The following is a 21,773-nucleotide window of genomic DNA, read 5'->3' as shown; positions in this document are numbered from 1 at the left end:
TATAAAGACAATAAAATACATTAAACCACGTGACCAATGTTGTCCTACACGCTAGGAATATCATGCAGTTTTGTCACTCTGTTTCAGTTCGATACTTACTTGCATATTTCGAGGTTCTTGGGGTTGCTAGCATCCTCCGACATGTCGAAAATCTTCTTATAGTCCTGGAAACAAAATGTCACTACGCTATTCAGGGTAAAATCAATATATTGCAGAATATCATGTTGGCATACACATGCATTATTAAACCCACACGACTGCAAACAAGCGCTTGACTGATGTGTCAACATTGAATGGCCAGAGCGGTCACCTGACATGTATCCGTTGGATCAGACAGTCCGAATGAAATGTAATGTGTCATATGAATACACGTCTTCAAATAATTAATACATAATTCCTTCGTTGTTGCGCTGAATCTGGAACAGATTAGATTACATTCATAAACTGAACAAAATATTTACCTTTATGCATGTGTATCAAATCATGAAATATCAGGGAGATAAGCCGCGCAATGTATTCTCAGCGCCCCTGTGTCAAACGGTCGTCAGTCCTCGTCTTGTGAAATGAACATGCAATGTACATGAAATGTAGCTTTATTCACGGGGTGCTATCAATCACACAAGCACGGATCATTACCCAGTCACCAACGGTCCCATGTGGATCATAGCGGTAAGTCAATGGACAACGACAACATGTCAATCAAATAACAGTGTGGAATATAAATGAGGCTTCTCAGCAACATGACACGGTGTACATTTCATCATACATATTCATGGACGCTGTTTGGTGGTAATTAATATTTATCACCTATTGTGTTATTTGAATAAATAAACGTTTCAGAGAACAGAGCTTGGAAAACTGACGAACTAGGTTTGCTAATAACATTGCAGCGCTATAAAAAAGATATTACAATCGTTTTTTCCAGTCGTTGGAACCTCAAGTGACGTCACTAAACTGTCACGCCAGTTTCTCCTTTTACCGATGAAACCTCTACATGCAGTTTCGCGGTGCTCTCCTGGAAAAAAAATTCCGGGTACTTTTCAAAGAAGTGCCCGCATCCTATGATTTTCTACAGATATGCCCACAGCCAGGGCAATTTCTGAGGAATAGCTCTTAACATTGAATAGTTTTAAATAGTTTTAAAGATTGATATAACTTTGGCTTGCTCGTAAAATGTCACATTATTATGAACATCCGATGTAATGAGGTGATACATGGTTTCGAACATGCAAAACTAGCTAGTATTGCGGTTTTATCCAAGGATCGCTGAGATGAATGAGATTGTCAGTACGATCCACGTGTTCCTCACAACGTGGGTAGTGTATGTGCAGCGCATGCGCAAAACAGGGGTAGAGCGTGTAGTACAAGCAAGCTATCGGCTACTAGTCGCATCAAAGTTTATTTCACCCGTACATACGCAATATTAAAATTACAGCTAATTAAATTACAGCTACAGAATATCATCAGTCAGTTCATATAAACCTTCTGCGAGCTCACATTTCTAAACAAAACATGATTGCAATCAGTTATGATCTGTCACAAAACCTTCAACGTTCCCCTTTCACAATTTTTTAACACATATTCTTATTTACGTACAATGTACTTTGACAGGTACATTAGGTTCTGAAGGAATGTTCACGTCTGAACAAATGTAAATCGGGAACATCATTTTTTTATAGTAAAACAATAGGAGGTTACCTTTTAGAATCTAAATAATTTTTTTTAAATGGTAACGGCAAGGAAAGTTTTAACGCACACAACTACTTAGCACTGGTTAAAATCCTAATTCTTATAAGGTATTTTTTTCATATTTGAAAGAGAGACTCTACCCATTGTTTACATACGGAGGTGAAATTCAGGGGCGGGAAAACAGAGTGCAACGAAATTGTCCACAGAAAGGTCTGTTAATTTTACTTTATTTCGGGTACAGGATATGTTATGATGTTAGCAAGGATTGTCGAAAACCTTCTTTTTCGTGTTATTTACCATATTGACTACATTCTATGTTGGTAACCATGACTTCAGTACATACAGGGTTGTGACTGGTTGTTTGAAGACATACAGATGTATACAATCACGACACATACCTTTGATTTTCCAACACAGTATGTGTTTTTTTAACAAGTCTTAATAACACGGTTATGGTAGAATGGCGAAAACATACTGTTGGGTATATAACGAAATTGTAATAGCTCTTATGATTTCTTTTTTAATTTAAGAATTCGCGCTAGGTGCTTTCGGTTTAAATCAAATTTAGAATTATTATAATTTCTTCATACACCTCTAAATTTCAAAAACAGCATTTTTTCCCTCATAATCACAGATAGATGTTGAACAAATTGGGTCAGTCATTACTGATTTATGCCCTGAGTGGCCACCCATGCAATGAACTGTGCATTTTCACACCTCTTAATTGGTCTCAACTCAGTTGTTCCTGGGTGAGCACCGCTCTTAATTGACTCTTGGCATTTGTTTCCTTTCCGGTATGATTTTATTTTGGAGTAAATCAGTATTTTTTTAAACAATGAGCTTCCTCCTGTCTTCTTAGGTTGTATTATGCCCGCTGAATATTTGTACAATGGATCAAGTGACCTCCACAAACACGAATCCTGAATTCGTATCGTATTCATATTAGTAACAACTTCATTATCATTATTGATAATGACTTGTTCGTTTTGCGGACATGACCGAGAAAGTGAACGATAATTAATATATATATATATAAGTTATGGTGCTTTTTTTCTGATACAATATCAAAATTCACCGCGTTAATCCGGATGAGCGTAAATACGCTCAAATGGACAAATGCGAAAAAGAAATTGAGTACATGTATACTTTTGGGTAACGGGATCTTGTATGCGCATATTATTAATAAAGTATGTGCCCGAAAAGTCGAATTCCTATCTTGCCCAACGTCCTCCGAAGAAACCATTGATTTCAAGGATAGGGAGATACAGTCATGAAGCTAATATCTGTAACATACCAACATTAACATAGGAACGAGACATTCCAGGTCGCATGACGCCTCGTGTTTCTGGGCGTTGGAGTAACAGGATTAACATGATATTGACTTGATATTGTTCTTGCCAAACCATGCATGATAGTCATAACCGTCGAGATAACAGCTCAGCCCTGGCAGCGATTTAAGGTAATACTGGCAATACAATTCCGACTTGAATGAGACACATTCTTGACATGCTTTCGTGTGGTGTCCACAAAGTTCGTTTAATATGAGTGCTTACTTCATACGTAGCGTTCTCTTCCATCACACTGGTTCTAGGGGCAGATAGAACTTTACTTTAAATGGATATATTTGCTAGTGACAGATTACGTGTTTCGACATTGGAAAAGAAAGAATAAAAATAAAAATACAATAAATATATAAAAAATACCAAGAAACCTCAAAACAGCGGATGCAGACTCCGCAGTTTCCCTCTTTACCTATAGCAGTATATGGTAACATTTAAAGTATCAAATCCACTTTGATTATCGTCTTTCCATTTTGGCTCCTGATACGATTTAGTGCATGATGTAGATATATAACAGTCAGATTGTGAAACCAGTCATTTCGTGAAATGACGATGAGGTCAGCCATTTCACGTGAGTTTGTGTAACATCAATCAATATACTTCTGTCTCTTCATGAAATTTCACTTAATAACTTAATCTAACAATGCGGATCACAGTTTCAACCTCTCTTACTGTCACTAACAGTTAGAAACATTGCTTCAGCAACTGTTGCACTTCAGTTTGGGTTTGAGGCATTTTCACCCGTTTGTTCGTGCTGGGTCCAAAGCAGCCACACCTCACGAGACCCTGTTCACCACATACAGATCAACTGACGCGAAATGGATGACTCTCTTAGTCATTTCAGGAAATGGCTGATTTAACAATCTGCCTGTAACATTCACACGACAACAACCATGTCACCCATGCTCACCATAACATACCAACTTCCTTAGATATTACGTTAAATAGATGTAATGTGGGGCTGCTAGGTCATTATCACCATACACAGTAGAAAACTACCATTATAACCATTTAATGATTGGGCAGAGTTATATTCAACAGATGATGATAATGCTAATGATAACATTTGTCGTTGGTGAAACATGTGCCAGTGAGTTTATGACAGAGTCACCATTCTCTACTGTGTTGTGGGTGGTGGGTTGACGTAATGGTTAAAGCGTCCGTAAGTCACACTGAAGACTAGGTTCGAATCCCGCACGATGTTTAAAGCCCCTTGTGGAGTGCCCCGCGTGTAATTGCGTCAATCTTGCAAAAAGCTGCAAAAATTAATCACATATTCGCTCTACTATACTGAACAGCAAAAGGAACGCAAATTAAAAAAATGAAATCTCATAAGGAAGGGTTTGTGTTCATATATTCTAATTAAGAGCTTGCCAAAAAGCCACAGTTGCGTTTCTTTTATTGTTCAGCATATATGGTATTCATTTGTTTTATTATATATATGCCAGTACTTACAATTCGGTGGATGTAGAACAATTCTGTCTTCGTCCTCGTGAGCACTGTGTGTCGCCTCTTACAACCGCATATCAAGTCGTCTTCCTGTAATTTAATCATGAACACAACTAACAGACCAAAGCAGGACGTGTTCACCCTTCTCGCGATCACCTGTCACCATCACGACCACAGATTATCGGTTCAGACGCCCATTGTAGAACTCACTAGTATCTAGGTGCACCATAGTAAATGCCTTTACTTCCTAGTGAATTCTTTCAATGCTGTCGTATCGTTTAACCCCCCAAACTTGTGGCCCACACAAATACATGGGCTGAATTTGGCTGTCAAACATTTGATAAATAAATACCACAGGTACTGGTCCTAATTTGCTTAAGTTCATAGTTATATTATGGGCTCCTAGGACCACATTTACAGATGAACACAAATTCTAGATATTTGTAGCTGTTTACCCTTTCCATGTTTCTCCCACTGTACAGTCAGTTTTCCTTTAACTGCTAATTTTAGATTTGTCTAAATTTACAGTTAATCCTTACCTACATGCATGCAATTCAAAAGTGACTAACTCACACTGAAGACCACCAGCAGTATCTGACAAAAGAATTACATTACAATTTCTTATTTCTACAGAAAGTTAACATATAAACAACCAGAATAGCATTGGACTCAACACGGAACCCTGCAGTGAACCAAATGGACAATCAAAATGTTCCGTTAACTGTACTCGGACACCCGATTTCACTGTTTTATATAAGCTCCATTCTACACTTCACGCCAAATGATGACAGCGATTTCCAGAGTTTACACTGTTTATATTCATTTACAAATGAAATGTTTTCTAAGATTTAACGTATATGTTTTTCTCATTCTTCTACACGGATTTTTATCGATGATAGCATGAAAAGTGAACATAAGGTCAACAACTTAAAAATGTAATTATCTCTGTTGGGGAATTACCAGTACAGGGAATACATATGTACCTTTTGTCGTACATTGAATATAGCAGATGATATCAACACGAATGAGTGTTGTTTTTAGGGCATAATCCGCAATATTCACAGCGTATATTCAAGGTTATCGAGTCTACCCCAGACATACCAATAATTAAAGATAACGGGTCTAAGGGTCGAGGTATGATACAACACATAAATCCGATTTCAAGAACTGCCCGATCCCGTTACATAAGTTGGCTGTTATACAAACGGAGTATACCTTTAATACGGACACGCATCCACGTCGGAATGCACGCAACCAGGACGATACTACACGGCATACGTCCAACGATGTGAATCAATATGAACGCTTCGAAAACTGGTACACAATTTACAAGTGTAATAAACGTGTGTGGTTCATACTTATCGAAATATACTGAACAAACAAAGAAACGCAAGTCTCTAAAAATGAAAGCTCATAAAAGTAAGAGTTCGTGTTTATGTCGTCTATTTAAAACAACTTGTTTTTCTGTTCAGTATAGTTACTGTTCTACCTTCACGACCTATTACGTTGTGGCTAATGACTGGTGTAGCATTTTCTAGAGACAAATACTTTTAATCATTCTAATGATATTTATAAACTACGGACCCGTGAAGATCCCGGTTAGTATTGATCCTCAGTATAACCTATGTGTATCGTAAGAAGCGACTGACAGAATCGGTGGTCAAGCTAGCTGACATTGCTTACACGTGTCATCATGTCTGATGTCTGATTTTCTAGAGACAAATACTTTTAATCATTCTAATGATATTTATAAACTACGGACCCGTGAAGATCCCGGTTAGTATTGATCCTCAGTATAACCTGTGCGTATCGTAAGAAGCGACTGACAGAATCGGTGGTCAAGCTAGCTGACATTGCTTACACGTGTCATCATGTCTAGATCGATGCACATGTTGTTGATCACTGGATTGTCTGATCCAGACTCGATTATTTACAGACTACGAGTCACAAAAAAAACTTCACACGATGTATTTTTTAAAAATAATGAATAATTATTCTCTAATGATACATCTATGCATCCGAATGAGTCTTTCGACTCAAGAAAAGCGTTACCAAAACCCATTCGTCATGCAAATGACGTTAGTGACAAATCACTCTTTGCACGTGCAGTCGATCACAAGATCTTTTTCTTTATTTGCACATGTTTGCATTGGCTCAAGAACTAAATAAAAGCACTTTTAAACCACAGTTCTAACGGTACTTTAAAGGTCACGATTGTCAGTTGTGTCCATGTCCGTGAACGTGTCCATGGCATGTTACAAGCGGGAAGGTCAGTTATTGACGTCGCACGATCCGTACTGTGTATGACTTGCGAGGTCGTCTACAACAAACTGGCACCACTTCTGACCGCCCAAGGTCCGGTCATCCACTGGTGACGTCACGATCAGAAGACCGTCAAATCGTCCTACGTCACCTACATGACAGAATGCTGCCGGCTACACGAACCAGGGCTGAGATGAGGTCGACTATCCTCACAGTCCATTCGCAATCGGTTGCGGGCTGCCAGTCTCCATTCTCGACGTCAATACCGGAATCGAGTCGTTTTTAGCGATTAATCTAGGTTACCCTCAGATTCGCGGACGGCAGGCATACATTCTGGAGACGACGTCGTGAACGATATGCCCAGTGTTGTGTGCAGGAAGTCGACAGATTCGGGGGCTGAAGTTGCACGATGTGGGGTGCTTTCTGTGAGAACAACCGTTCCCGACGTCTGGTCATCCGTGGAAACCTCACAGCTGCTGCTTACCACGACCAGGTGCTCATCCCTGAACTAGACTCGTTCCTTTCATGGCGGCTCATGGCCCAGGTCTACAGTTCCAGCATGATGTTCGGCCGCATACCGAGATGTTGATTCGAAATTTCCTTCAAAAACGCTGGAATCAATGACATGGACTGGTCATCGACATAACCAGACCTTAATCCAATAAGGCACGTTTGGGATGGACTTGGGAGAAGGCTTCGTAGTCTCAGGAACCAACCTCAGAATTTATAAGAACCTGGCACTGCCTTGCAAGATGCAAAATCCCAAACCACGTGTTCACAAACATCAGACAGTCAATATGGAGACGGTGTTTGGCACTGGTGAATGCGCGAGGTGGTCAAGCACAATATTGAACTGAGCAATTTCGATTTTTTATTCTTGTGACTTGACATTCTGTATATCCATGTTTTAGCCTAATGGATTACTGATTGTGGCACTTTCGGTGTATCGAGTACAGATCACACAGATCTCAGCAATGAAATAATAACAATTTAACAATCTTAGCATTTCTTGTTCTTTTTTAGTGCCCCTGAGAAAGAATTTGAAGCTTCTTTTTTGACTCAGTATAGCTGGAATATGTGCGGTGTAACTAATCTCATTCATTCAATCATGTTGTCTTAGTATAAAACGTCGTGTTTGATGGTTCGGCCAAAACTTCATAGAACAGCTGGTCAGTCTGACTTTACTCCCCATTACAAACTGCAAACGATACTTACGCCAAATTTCTGTCCTGTTGTGATCTCAACTGGTTGTTTTCTCCCTTCCACTTTCTCTATCACTGAAAGTAAACAACATATGATGTTTATGAACCAAAGAATCAGTGTAGTTTAAGAGATTATGTTAATTCCTTTCCCGAGGTCCGGGTATCAACGGCAGTAAAATGATTCCATCCGAGAAAATAACGAACAAACGCAAAGTAACCGCTACAGAATGCCCGGGATCAAAGTGCCGAAGCATGATACAAAGTTCGCGAGGTAACGTTAGATAAAAGGGATTTCGGCATAGCATTCAAGATGACTGCCCCAACATAACGACGTTCATCCGGGCGTTTTTGTGGATGCTTGTAATAATGTGGGCTTATATCGGCTATTCAGTGAAAGCCCTTTAGTTTGACATGGATTCTCCACTGTGTGTGGAATAATCTCACGCCCGCTAGCCACTGGGTAGTAAAAATCCAGTCGCGGCCATTAAATCTCCACAGTTCCTGGCTAATGTCATGGAGACATTGTGTAAATATGCCACTCTCTCCGTCTTGTCAAGTTATAATACATGTACAAACCATGCAAGATTAAGGCCTGATGAAAACGTGCATCATGTCAGCAACTTAATGATGGAACTCGTGTCTGCATTCTAATTTCGGGCATGGGAATTAACTTTCATGCATACGTAGTTTGCCCGACCGGCTAGCAAAATTTAGAATTGCCCAGCACACGGATTCTCCACACAGACACATTGTACTGACGCAGAGCCAACAAGTGCTTGTGTTATTTCCTTCAACCCAAAGCCCGGCATATAGCAAGTACTTATAAGCTGTGGTGTGATCGACCAGAAGGCTCGAACAAAGCAGGCCGTCTTGGCAAACGAATTGTACGATTGATAACCGGTAACAATGTTACTGAATACAAACCACAGCTCATCACAATATGTGTTTTGATCACTGTTTTCATTTGTTTTAAGGTTGTCTGCCCACAGAATGTCCACAGCAGTGTGGAGCATAATAATTGTTCTATTTTCCTTTTCATGTTAGTTGTTGAAGTAACGTTAATCTATCTTTTGATGTAAGTCAGGGTAATATTCGATTTTGATTTTTGTTATATTTGGCATCATTGTAGCAAGTGATACGACATGCTTTCTTAGCACCAGGTTGCCATTTTCTCAGTTCATTTGTAGAAATGTTCATGAATTTAACGTTTTACTGTATTTCAAATGTGTTTAGTATCATATTACGGTATATTGTAGGTCATGTGTTTTGCCTTTTAAATGAGTTTGGCAATTGATAGTACAGCCAGTTGCTCAATTCATGCAATTCAGTTCAAGTTTTCGCCAATTCATGTCGTGTTATCACCATATTGATGCGTGTTATATCTGTGTCACGTCGACATTTCGTGTCATCGCCATGTTGATGCATGTTACAGCTATGTCATGTCATCAATTCATGACGTGTTATCGCCATGTTGATGCATGTTACAGCTATGTCATGTCATCAATTCATGACGTGTTATCACCATGTTGATTTAAGGTATAGCAATGTCATGTCATCATTTCATGACGTGTTATCACCATGTTGATGTGTGTTACAGCTATGTCATGTCATCATTTCATGACGTGTTATCATCATGTTGATGTCTGTTACAGCTATGTCGTGTCGTCATTTCATGACGTGTTATATTATAGTTATGTCATGTCAACAATTCACGTCGCGTTATCACCATGTTGTTGGTGTGTGTTATAGCTACGTCATGTCACCATTCGGTGCAGTGTTACAGCTATGTCATCATTTAATGATGTGTTATCACCATGTTGATGTATGCTACAGCTATGTCATGTCATCAATTCATGACGTTGATGTATGTTACAGCTATGTCATGTCATCAATTCATGACGTTGATGTATGTTACAGCTATGTCATGTCATCAATTCATGACGTGTTATCACCATGTTGATGTATGTTACAGCTATGTCATGTCATCAATTCATGACGTGTTATCACCATGTTGATGTGTGTTACAGCTGTGTCATGTCATCATTTCGTGACGTGTTATCACCATACTGATGTATGTTACAGCTATGTCATGTCATCATTACATGACGTGTTATCACCATACTGATGTATGTTACAGCTATGTCATGTCATTATTTTATGACGTTTTATATTATAGTTATGCAACAATTCATGCCACGTTATCACCATGTTGTTGGTGTGTGTTATGGCTACGTCATGTCACCATTCGGTGCAGTGTTATCACCATGCTGATGTGTATTATAGTTATGTCATGTCAATAATTCATGTCGCGTTATCACCATGTTGTTGGTGTGTGTTATGGCTACGTCATGTCACCATTCGGTGCAGTGTTATCACCATGCTGATGTGTATTATAGTTATGTCATGTCAACAATTCATGTCGCGTTATCACCATGCTGTTGGTGTGTGTTATGGCTACGTCATGTCACCATTCGGTGCAGTGTTATCACCACGCTGATGTACGTTATAGCCATGTCGACATTACGCCAGGATTATTCAGGTTGAAATGCCGATAGCCAGAAACAACCTCCATAGATTTTCGAAGATGAGAAAACTAAAAACAACGTTACTTTTACCGAAGAACGATAAAATAATCAAAGCAATCAAACAGTAATTAAAGCAACAACAAATTAGGCTTTTAAGTTCTTGAAAAATACATTTATGTGGCAAGAAATGTCTCGATGCAGCCATAAAATGATCGAAGTAACAAGCATTGTTGCCGAAAAGATAGTTTATGCTATGAAAAAAACAACATTAGGCTTTCGTAAAGACAATGTTATATAATAACCCAATTAACATGCCTATCACTGTTGGCAATCATGACAAAATCCAGAAGACAACGATGCGGCTGTTTTAAATATCACGCCGCACCTACCAGTTTCCACGAATACACGAAATGACTACGAATTAAAAGGTGGAATATTTTAAAAAAGAGAAACATGTTTAATTAAGTAATTACAGGATAAACATGTAACTTGACGGCCTGATATCGAGACGTTCATGGTGTGACGCTCTTTATACATCTTCATCTATTGTAAACACGATTAAAATATCCGTTGAATATTATTCAGATAACAATAAATATGATGAGATCTACTCAGATAACAATAAATATGAGGAGATTTGCTAGATTTCATATATGCAGAAACTCGAAGCTTTCACATTCAAAAAGGTTCAGGTCTGGTTGAATAGTATGTACTTCGCGCCTCGAATAAACATTTTAAAAGAAACAGAGGTCTCTTTCAAGTTACGTTTCAAGGGATATAACTCCTGCTGGAAGAGGGGTGCCTGAACGAATACCCATTCTGTATGGTCTGCTTGGGGTTCGTGCAAAGGATTTCGATCGTCGTCATTCAAAACCTTTTAGTACCATTGCACGTCACCTTCCTGAAAGCCATATGCTTATCACCGTACATGGTTATTAAATGCCAAATGAATGGAGCTATCATAGGTGATTGATATATGTCCAGTACTCACAGATCCCTGACAAGACAAAGTAGTATCCGTCAGCAACCAATCCCTTCTTTATGATAACTCGGTTGTAGGCGAAACTAAAATGAAAAGCATACACATGAAAAGCACACACTAGACACATCCATCAACAGAGCGAGTGAGTGAGTTTAGTTTTACGCAGGTATATGGCATAAGTCTGTTAATAATCGAATCGGGACCAGACAATCCAATGGTCAACATCACAAGCATCCATCTACGTAGTTGGGTTACGATGGCATGTGTCGACGAGTGTGACTAGACGATCCCGCTAGTGGGCTCTAGCGACAAGAATCGCTTACTTGTCTATCCCAGATCTTCACGGGTTTTCCCATTAATATACTGTATACATACAGTATATATTAGATATGTATGTATATTACGTATCTAGTATTATCTCAAGGGTCCCTCTCGCCCAATAGTTAATTCATGCAGGAATGAAATAAACTAAATGACAAATATACTGAGCAGCAAAACAAACGCAAGTTTCGAAACAAATGAATCTCATAAAAGAAAGCGTTCATGTTTATGTATTCTGTTTACAAACTTGACACAAAATTGTTGCATTTCTTTTTTGTTTATATTCAGTATAGAGCTATTGAACAAACAAGGAAGGATATTTCGATAGGGAAGTGTTTTCTACATCTAAGTGAAGGGTATCTCAAATGAGCAGCATAAAGTATGAAAAGTGTTTTAAATTATATATGCTCTTATGCCTGGTCGTACATCCGTTCATCTATCAGTCTATTTGCCCAGTCACATGTGTTTGCGCGCGTGTGCGTGTCTTCTGATGACAAGAGCATGAAACAGATGCATTCTGTTAACTGTCCACGTGCAAATATTAGCGAAAGTACATGCTCCACAATGTGCAGCAGTTGCATTACAGAAACGAGTAGAAAAGAATAATAAAGCTTGTAAAAAGCCGCTTTGTTGAGATTGCATACAGTTTGGAGGCGAATGTTTTATGAGACGTTGAGAATGACCAAATCACTCACATCTGGGAAAAAGTTGAAAGGCTTGAAGAAACATGAATTCGATAAGTGTTGAAACATACCCCCAGAAACCCATTATGTATTGTAAGTAAAGTCTGAGTTTTCTTTTATTTTATAAAACATTCCCAATACTTGATACTGAACTGGTAAAAGATTGCAGACATTAAAATATCCCATCCCGCAAGATTCAAGGTAGATATTGATTCCGTGCGCTGTTTGTTTCTTGCTAGAGGTTCACAGCATCCTGCCCACTTTGGCGTCAGTGGGTTTTGCTACACATACCTTTTTGCTGGAAGTTGTAACAGAGTTGGGGAGCTAAGAGTTGGTTTTATTGTGACATTTTAAGGCAACATGCAACTTTAGGTCTTACAGCGTTTTGGGGTATCGATTGATAGCTTTCTGTAAAAGTAAAGGTTTGCATTCGTCAGCGAACATACAGCTTCCAGTGGTAAGAAGTGAGCACAAGCATTGTTTAGGGCCTACTGTCAGTAAAAACATCACATGGACGAGGTAGCAATAAGCGAGCAATATGCCTTGAGGGATACCGAGCCTCGAGAGACTGAACTCAAAGCCAGACGACTGTGGTGTAGATACCTCATATTAATTATATAAAGTCTTTCATGGTAGACGTCGCAAGAAATAGGCAACACGTGTTATAATACCCTATATGGATATATTTTGAACTGTTTAGGTATGTGTACGTGCTAGACTGTCGTGTATCCAATCTCCGCATTGTCACACGTAAAATTACAATAATCTCGATTTCATCTATATATGTTGCAAAATATCTACATATACATTTCAATTACTTCTCTCGATCATCCATCAGTACCTTCACCATAACTTTGTGTCAGCACTATTCTCAGGTTCATATAAGTTCAGGATCCGCAGTCAATATTCTTGTATTTTGTGTATGATGACATTCAGATTTCTCAAAAGAATGGGTTTAGATATTCTGATTACGTTTATTCTGTTACACAAGGTCAGATTTTTATTCACGAAAACGTGGAAAGTTGATACGAAATTTCAGAGAAAATAACTACGGTATGCCCAAAGTGTATTTAACGAAACAACCAATGTAATGTGGTCCTGTAACATCTACTAAACAAATAACACCCCAAAGTTCATGGAATTCCTATTTCTTCCTGAAAAGCACCCGTTAATCTTACAAATCATACTTACTTGCCATAAAAGGCGGCTTGTGCGAGTTGTTTCTGAACATACAGGGGGTAATTGTCGAAGTCTTTGGATATTCCTTTCATTGCTCGTATAACCTGGCGGAAATGAAAGAAGAGGTTAGACTCCGGGGATCCCAGCAACTGATGCCTGATGGTGTGATGAACACTGTACCAGACAGCCCCATGATGGACAGGGCTGTGTACTTAATGAAGGTTGGTCTGTTGGTGGTTAACATTGTGCCTCCATCGATCCGATACCCTCTTCAAAAACACGCGATCCGTTAAGAATCAATGATGAACCTGATGCTGGCCAATGTGCGATAATTATGCATTTTTTTCGCTGGTGTTAAGTGGTCAGTTATGCGATTGCGGAGCCAGTGAGCTTGGTGTTATGCCGCTTTTAGCAATATTCCCGCAATATCACGGAGGTGGACACCAAAATCTGTCTTCATACATTGTATCCATGTGGGAAAATGAACCCTTGTCTTAAGCATCATGATTGAACACATTGACAACAAGGGTCCCCCTCCGTCTCTGCTCCACTGGATCAGCTTGGCACATTGAATTGATACGTTTTACACACTGATGTGTTGGAAGAAAATGTATTATTATCTTTAATTGTAACGCCTCAATTCCGCACATCGCAGTTTTGTGCATCAAATGTGCATACTGACGAGTGCATTGAATTGTGTTCTGAAATAAAATAACTTCCTTAAAATACAGAATTTTTCACAAGCTATGCGTCCTCACCCCAGCGATCTGGTCTGGTGACCTTGTTCCCGGTGTCTGCTGTAGGCTCTGTCGAACTTCGTCCGTCACGAAACTCTGAAATACAACCATGTGTTCTTACAACACCAGTTGGAAAGGTGGCATTATGACAATGCTGGGTTTACAATGGATTACAATGGTTGTAATGGATTTATGAAATTATGATCTCCCCGGCTGTCAAAGAACAACATTCGTATGTTGTACAAAAGGTTCATGGGACACATCTCTCATTGACGGGTTTTTAGGCAGAGGGAAATAATAATATTTTAAGATTTTTTTTTTAAATAGACGATGCATATAACACTGACGGCCAATGAAACATCACTGAATAATCCTGAGTAATCGTAACATACACCTCGTGAACTAATGTTTATTGTCGTGCAACATATCTATGTGATAAGTCTGGTGGTTATTTGTTTTGCCGTTGTTACAGAATATCGAATTTACGTCTTATTTGAGTCTCTGGAAGAATATCTTCTTTTAGCGTGGCTGACAAACCATATAAATGTTTAATTGACGTGGGACTAGCAACGGGAGGAAGGAGACTTTATCTCGTAACACCAGCATCGATTGTGTTTGCACGCCAGGTGGATCTATTGATAGCTATCGGCACATGGCCTACATATTGTCAGGGAGCCTACTTAGATGTTGTAGAGTATCCCTGATATTGTGAAAGTAGGTTCCTTCTATGCTGCTCATATAACAACTATATATCTCGGTATATTGCTCCTGTCTCTCTATCTCTCTTTCCGTCACTCTCATCTCTTTCTGTCCATTTCTTCCTCCTTGTCTCTCTCACTGTGTCTATTTCCTCCGTCTCGCTCTGTATTTCTCCCTTCCCTCATTCTCTCTCTCTTACCTCGGCCCTCCGATCTCTTCTATATTCGCCAATGTCAAAGGTTAATTGAACTAGTTCTCTTTTTTCGTTTGGCACAAATGTGACAAATGGGCGTGGACCTCTCTTCTTCTGCTGAATCTCCGTTGTTGCGACAAGGTTGTCTATCAGAGAAAACCAGGATTCCTTTCTAACTTTTTCAGCTAAAACGCTGAAACCAAAATGTTGTTTATGCATTTCCTCGAGTGTTTTATATGACAGTAAACATGTTAACATGATAAATGTTTTTTAATGCTTTGAGTTTAATGTTTACAAACAAAGTGATGGAAATTGTACAGTTCATTCACTAGGGAGTTAAATTGGGGAGATTTGGCGGGAACTGGATAAACATATTGTTCCCACGAAGTAACATTTTATCTCTAAGTAGCTGCCGTTTAATTTAAATGTCATATCTTGTTTATATTACAGTACTTCGTTCTCTTCGATAAAAGGTTGACATAATGCCATATCATTTAAATTTTATTTTTGATTAACCCATGTATTAGATGAAATGAGAGATCGAAGATTATATCTGAGATTTTAGCCGGGTCACCTTAATGGCATACACCTTCTCCCTATCAATCAATCCCATGTCTGCTGACGTAATGTTGCCAACTTATGTTAAATAGTTTAAGTTGGTTTTAGATGTGTTCTCCCAAGAATGACAAGGCTGTTACATAAAAACTATTTTTGAAAACAAAGGTAGTCAAACCAACCCTGGTAACTACAGAGGAATATACAATGACGGCTGCACTGTAGATAAGCTGTTGAGAGTAATCCCACTAAAAGCGCCTACGACAGTCAGTCGGAAGGCGGCTGTCGGAAATCGCATTCCACTATATGTACATGTTCCAAGCTGTTAAACAATTGTTTTGTGTTCCTTTTCATTGACTTTAGTAAAACAATGTTTGGCGTCTCTGACTTAAAATGAATGAGAATAATACTGGTGAAAAATATTTTCACATGAACTATAACATAGATCAATTTAAAAATCAATCTTGTTTTGTTCATATTTTACCTGTGATAATGGTGTGAGAAGAGGTTAAAATTCAATTTCATTTGTTTCATAGTTCAAAACCACTTGCCCAACACAGCATTAAACTTCTAAATCTTCCTGCAAAATTGCAATGGTGAAATCTACGATGAGACATGAGTGATTATTATATCATATACTTTGATTATGTTATGATTCATCATTATATTATGATTACCTTGACATTGTGTATGTATAGTTTAAATAATTTTGTTATAGTCATTTTGTTCGCTCTTTGAATGCAAGACAATAAAGTTTACCTTATCTTTCCTTATCAACTGAGTCAACTCGGAATGTGTTTGAAGTAAGTTAGGGTTGTATTTTATGTTGTATGAATATGTGAATATTCCTCTTAAGATGCCCAAGTTTAGCAACCCTTGGAAAAATATATTTAGTGGGTAATATTCTGTCAGTACATGAATATATCACAATATTGAAATAAAGTTGTAAACCACTTACTTTACGATTAAGCAGGTATACCAAAGTAGGTTTATGTTTATACAGATCACATCTTTAAAGTATGTATTTGTATTTCTTTGTCATGGACACATTCACGCTGGCCATATGCATGTATAACATTATCAGTACCTTTTCTGTCAAAAAGTGTGAATTTCTGGAATAAACGTCTGATTCCTCTGTTAGATAGATAGATAGATAGATAGGTAGATAGATAGATAGATAGATAGATAGATAGATAGATAGATAGATAGGTAGATAGATAGACAGATAGATAGATGTAATATGCAGAGATACAATGTTAGGTTGTCTTACTTACTCCTTGCAGACTTTGCATACTTGGATAAGTCGCATCACAGCAATTGCACACCGCCGGAAACGTTGATACGGCTGAAGAAAACAAAACGATTACAAGTGAATGTTAAATGCGATTTTCTTGTATTGAAATTACTATGCAATGTATAATACAAATACATTGTAATGTGTACCAACGTAGGTTTCCATGCAGACAAAATTCCATAATTTCAAGTCTTAGTTTTGTAAGTAAAACTTTGACACACAACAAAATATCTTTACAGAATGTTGATACCCATTGTTCACCTGTGATTGGCGAATTATAGTCCGTAAACTGACCACCTTAAAATGCTGTAATATTTACCAAACAACCCTTGTAAGCATAAAAGTTTTTATTATGGTCCATTCAGTCTGGAGAAGATAATACATAGTCAATTAAGTTACCGAAGCATTTATACCCCTCGGACATATCATGAGCATGGACTGGTATTCATACGTGAACGTATAAAATATAAATCCACCAGCACTGGAAAAATGTTAGGTGTAAATGTAATTAAAATTCTCACAACTGCTCTAAAGCTAGAAAGGCCATTCGATGTTTTCTATCAGAAAGAATACGATGAAATTTCACCTGGTCATGATTTTCCATATTACGTACCAAAGGATAATGTAAAAAACGTTTTCGTCCTTGTTCTGTAAGTTGTTATCACGAAAATTATGTATACAAAATTCAATATTTGCAGAACTGAATTAATGAAATTAACCTTTCGTTAATCACCTTCTGCATGAATTATCGCAATCCGTCATCGATGCTGATTTATACCTGATTCAGCAATGGCTGACAAAAAGCAACGTTCATCTATCATTGTCATCGAAATGCATTATATACTGGTCTGTAAATAATAGCAGCACAGATGTAATGACACATATGGTAGGGATACACTCTCCACTGATGAATATTAGTTTTCTTACATCCTCTCTAGGTTCCGTCAGAAACGTGTCACTCTCGTGATCGTCTTGATCCTCATCGTCCATGTTAGTATAGAATCCGTTCAAAATCACTGCCTCACACGCCCGCCATGTTGTATTGAAACAATGCCCATGTCGTGATCTGCTAACCGTCGCATGATCACGCACAGTGTTATCAATAACGCAACTAAATGTGTCTGAAAATACTTCGATAATTGCAAGCCCACAGCTCAGGTTACGGCGAGTGGGCATTGTATGAATGGCACAATTGTTCACTGTATCGTTCTGTTTCTTCGTGTGGACTGTGCCATCGAGAACAGTAACGATTGCTCGCTTATGGGGTTTCTACGGGGGGCTATTTTACACGCTTGTTTGTTAATAGTGATGGATGTTTATTGCGGTTGTGCTTCCCGATGTGTACGGGTTATGCTGACAACCAAGGGTAGGGGTTTATTGATGGTTTTGGTTTTGTCGAATATGAATTTAGTTGTGATTTATGGCTTCGCTAATGGCATGCACCTGCGGTCATGGGGTATGATTATCAAACACTACTGGTTGCCATATATCAGTCTGTTCACGTGTCATAATGACTACACATGCGCTGTTAACACTATTCATAAGACTGAATGACACTGATATCATACATCATTCTTTTGTGTGTATAAATAAGTATTCCAGCCTTTCGTGTCCGCAATTATAACATTTGAGTATAATGGATCATATTGTTTCAACGAAGACACCAGTCAACATCACACGACATTTAAAGATGTTTACAATTTTCAGTAATAGTAATTTATTTAACATATGTCATAGCTGGCACGTCGATTGCATTTCAAAAGCTGGCTGATGCACTTTGGTTGCCATGTGTGTATTTTTAACAGTTGTACCGACATGGCTTGGCATGTACACCATTTCGTGAACACCTGATACCATCACTAAAGCAGATATATGAACACTCGGAAGTAAGCACAGTCGTGTAAAGGGCAAGTGAAAGCAACTTCATCAACTGATGTTTCAAAACATTGTTTGATTGCAATAATAAATACCATAGTTATGTTTCGAAACAGAACAATGATATATGGAATCGCTTCATTTGACGTATTAATTACTCATGGCTCTGATACATTCACGTTTATACGATACACATCATACAACACGGATCTGAGTGTGTGTGACACTTGGTTACATAGATATGTTATCGATATTAAAGATTGCTACTGACCGGCGTCAGCCACCCACAATATGATCAGTTTTGTTTAAAGGTCTGGCGTAGGATGTCAACATGACACGCTGTGACAGTACACAAGCTGTATTATAGATTAGCACGTCTCTCAGCGTATTGCCCATTGTCCTTGAGACAGGGCTCCAACTGGAACTTGGCATCGGCCAGTAGATAGCACCATAGGATCCGTGTATAGCCACTGAGCATTGACTGCAGTGGTAATTTTTTTCAACCAAGCTTCATTTCAAAGTTTCTAGTTTTTCTCCTCCTCGATTAATCAGGTTTAGTATATTCGTTTTATAAACACATTCAAACTGACAAAACCTTTCATTATTCATGAGGGGGCGATGGGGTAGCCGAGTGGTTAAAGCGTTCGCTCGTCACACTTTAGACCCGGATTCACATGGGTGCATCATGTGAAGCCCATTTTTAAAACTCACCCGTATTCATGAGAAAGTGGTTTGGGCTTTAAGTTCATGTAAAGCACGAATGAACCATGTTATGTAATGTTTGAAGTATACACCAATCGCAGCTTGCACACTTCCTGACGTCGAATGTCCAGTTCAACTTTACATTTACGCATGTCTACCAACATATAATATTTTTCAGTGTGCAACCGATCTACGTTTAATACCAACAGGTGTGAATACCAACGGTGACCAGTGAAAAATATACGGAGTCTAAACTCTTCGAGTCGAGTCCCCCAAGTATTTGTAATACTATACTTTTGAGTTCGATCATTTCGTTGAAGTTATCTTCCGAATAGTTTATAGTCTGCTTATATATCCAACAACGTACTCGATAGTAAAATTATAAGGACGCGCTTCTCATGATTTACCCTTGACTATGATGAAGTGGTTTTCGCTTGCTTTAGCAATCGTCCGGCACATTTCACTTAATAGGTTAAATGCCTGATTTTACTTTAACATTCATGATGTCTTATCCGTTATTTGAAAATAGGTTATTTTGCTTGACGTCATATTCATAACAATAACACTTACATTCAATGATAAATACAATTACCACAGTATCACAATTGGTTCTTGGGATTCAAAATTTGGAATTACCGTTGCAAGTTCGCCAACAAGTGAACAGAGTCTGGGCATCTTCCGGAAGGCAAGTTTAAACCGGGCCTTCCGCTTCCGTCGGTTTTCTTCGTCCTGACGCAACATGTCAATAGTAGCGGACTTGTTCTGTCTGGTTAAGGTAAGGGCGTCAGTGACCAGGGACTTCAGCCTGAAGCGCGTGGTCATCTGATTGAAACGGTCGATATATTCATCAGCATTGGACACCAGGGACATAGAGGTGTCCTTTCGGAATAACACCTTCTTCTTGTCCATGACTGCTGCACGGAAAATCTGAAAAGGAGAAATAAGCGTAGATTGATGGAATTCATAATTTTGAAGAACAATTTGATTTGCAAAGAGTAACTGTCAACGAGCTGTATTGCTGATCAACTTCCAATTACCATCGAAAGGTGTAGATTCTTTCATCAGAACAAGACGTGTCTGGAATTGCTGATAACTCGATATTTTTCTGGATGGTCTCCTGAACTTCGAGTTACCGATGTTACGTAAGGCGCAGCGGACAACTCCAGATATTAACGTAAAAACATGCCACAGACACGGTGCACTCAATTTCCCAACATATCGAAATAATTTGTCGGTAAAACGACTGCCAGCGCAGACATACATGCAGTACACCAATATAGAACTTAGGCAGGACTATAATGGTTTCTAAAAATGAACTGTCCAGTCAAATTCATTATTTGCTCAATGTGAAGACCATTACGTGCGATGTGTTGGTTCTGGTAACTATATCATCAATAGCTACATCTGCAGATGATGCAGGGGCATAATGACCTTAAGACGGTGTACCACTACTGATTTAGCTTCATAATACCAATAGAAAATCGACTTGCGGCAAAACGCAATCTCCTTAAAGTTATTGATTATTCATATGTGCTGACAGTTTCATTTATATAATGACTGCATGGCCTCAGAGAATCTAAATCAATACTTTCAATATTCAACCACAATGTTGCAAATGACCGATGTGCTTTAAGCGCGTAATACAGAGAAACATTTAATGACCGTTACATTTCATCTAAAATGATGAGAGAAATATTGGTGAGAACGTCATATGAACGAATCAAATATTCCGCATTTTTTTAGCATTTAGTATTAAAAGAGCGTCAAGTAACCCGAAATAAATATCACAACTGTTAATTAGTCTCGTTGATCCTTCAGTACCAAGTCACCAAATCCTTTGTTATTTTGTTGTTTTGGTAGTCCTTCGTCTGACATAGTTTAGTAACTTCGTCTAACTGTCAATCTGTTCCCATGAAAACTTGTAGTATATCATAAAAGATCCCATCTCAACAATTTCCAGTTATCAAAAAAATGTTGTCTTTGCAACTTCACATTGAGCCGTCAATGTCCCCTCAAAGGTATCACAACTAATAAACGCTTACTGTTGAATAAGTGGCGATCACTGGTGCACAACGACACACGGTAA

At 38.5% G+C, this 21,773-nt stretch overlaps 1 protein-coding gene across 3 annotated transcripts in view; it reads right to left on the bottom strand.

Annotated features, from left to right (window-relative positions):
* LOC137272797 (uncharacterized) overlaps positions 1–21,773 on the bottom strand; it is a 41,231-nt gene that overhangs the window by 8,988 nt on the left and 10,470 nt on the right. For 2 of the 3 annotated variants that reach the window (XM_067805194.1, XM_067805195.1), the window contains exons 2-10: positions 20,324–20,614; positions 17,091–17,161; positions 15,268–15,454; positions 14,391–14,465; positions 13,645–13,736; positions 11,459–11,532; positions 7,956–8,017; positions 4,485–4,568; positions 100–164 (exon numbers count right to left, since the gene is read on the bottom strand). In XM_067805194.1, coding sequence (XP_067661295.1) covers positions 100–164; positions 4,485–4,568; positions 7,956–8,017; positions 11,459–11,532; positions 13,645–13,736; positions 14,391–14,465; positions 15,268–15,454; positions 17,091–17,161; positions 20,324–20,596 — 983 coding nt within the window. In that variant the 5' untranslated portion in view covers positions 20,597–20,614. Of the gene's footprint in view, positions 1–99; positions 165–4,484; positions 4,569–7,955; positions 8,018–11,458; positions 11,533–13,644; positions 13,737–14,390; positions 14,466–15,267; positions 15,455–17,090; positions 17,162–18,037; positions 18,157–20,323; positions 20,615–21,773 lie in introns of those variants that run through there. The other variant, XM_067805196.1, reaches the window with a different exon arrangement.

The sequence above is a fragment of the Haliotis asinina genome, chromosome 2 (genome assembly GCF_037392515.1).
Source record: "Haliotis asinina isolate JCU_RB_2024 chromosome 2, JCU_Hal_asi_v2, whole genome shotgun sequence".
NCBI lineage: Eukaryota > Metazoa > Mollusca > Gastropoda > Lepetellida > Haliotidae > Haliotis > Haliotis asinina.
Note: the sequence above shows the minus strand (reverse complement) of the source record. Positions and strands in the feature narration are given on the sequence as shown.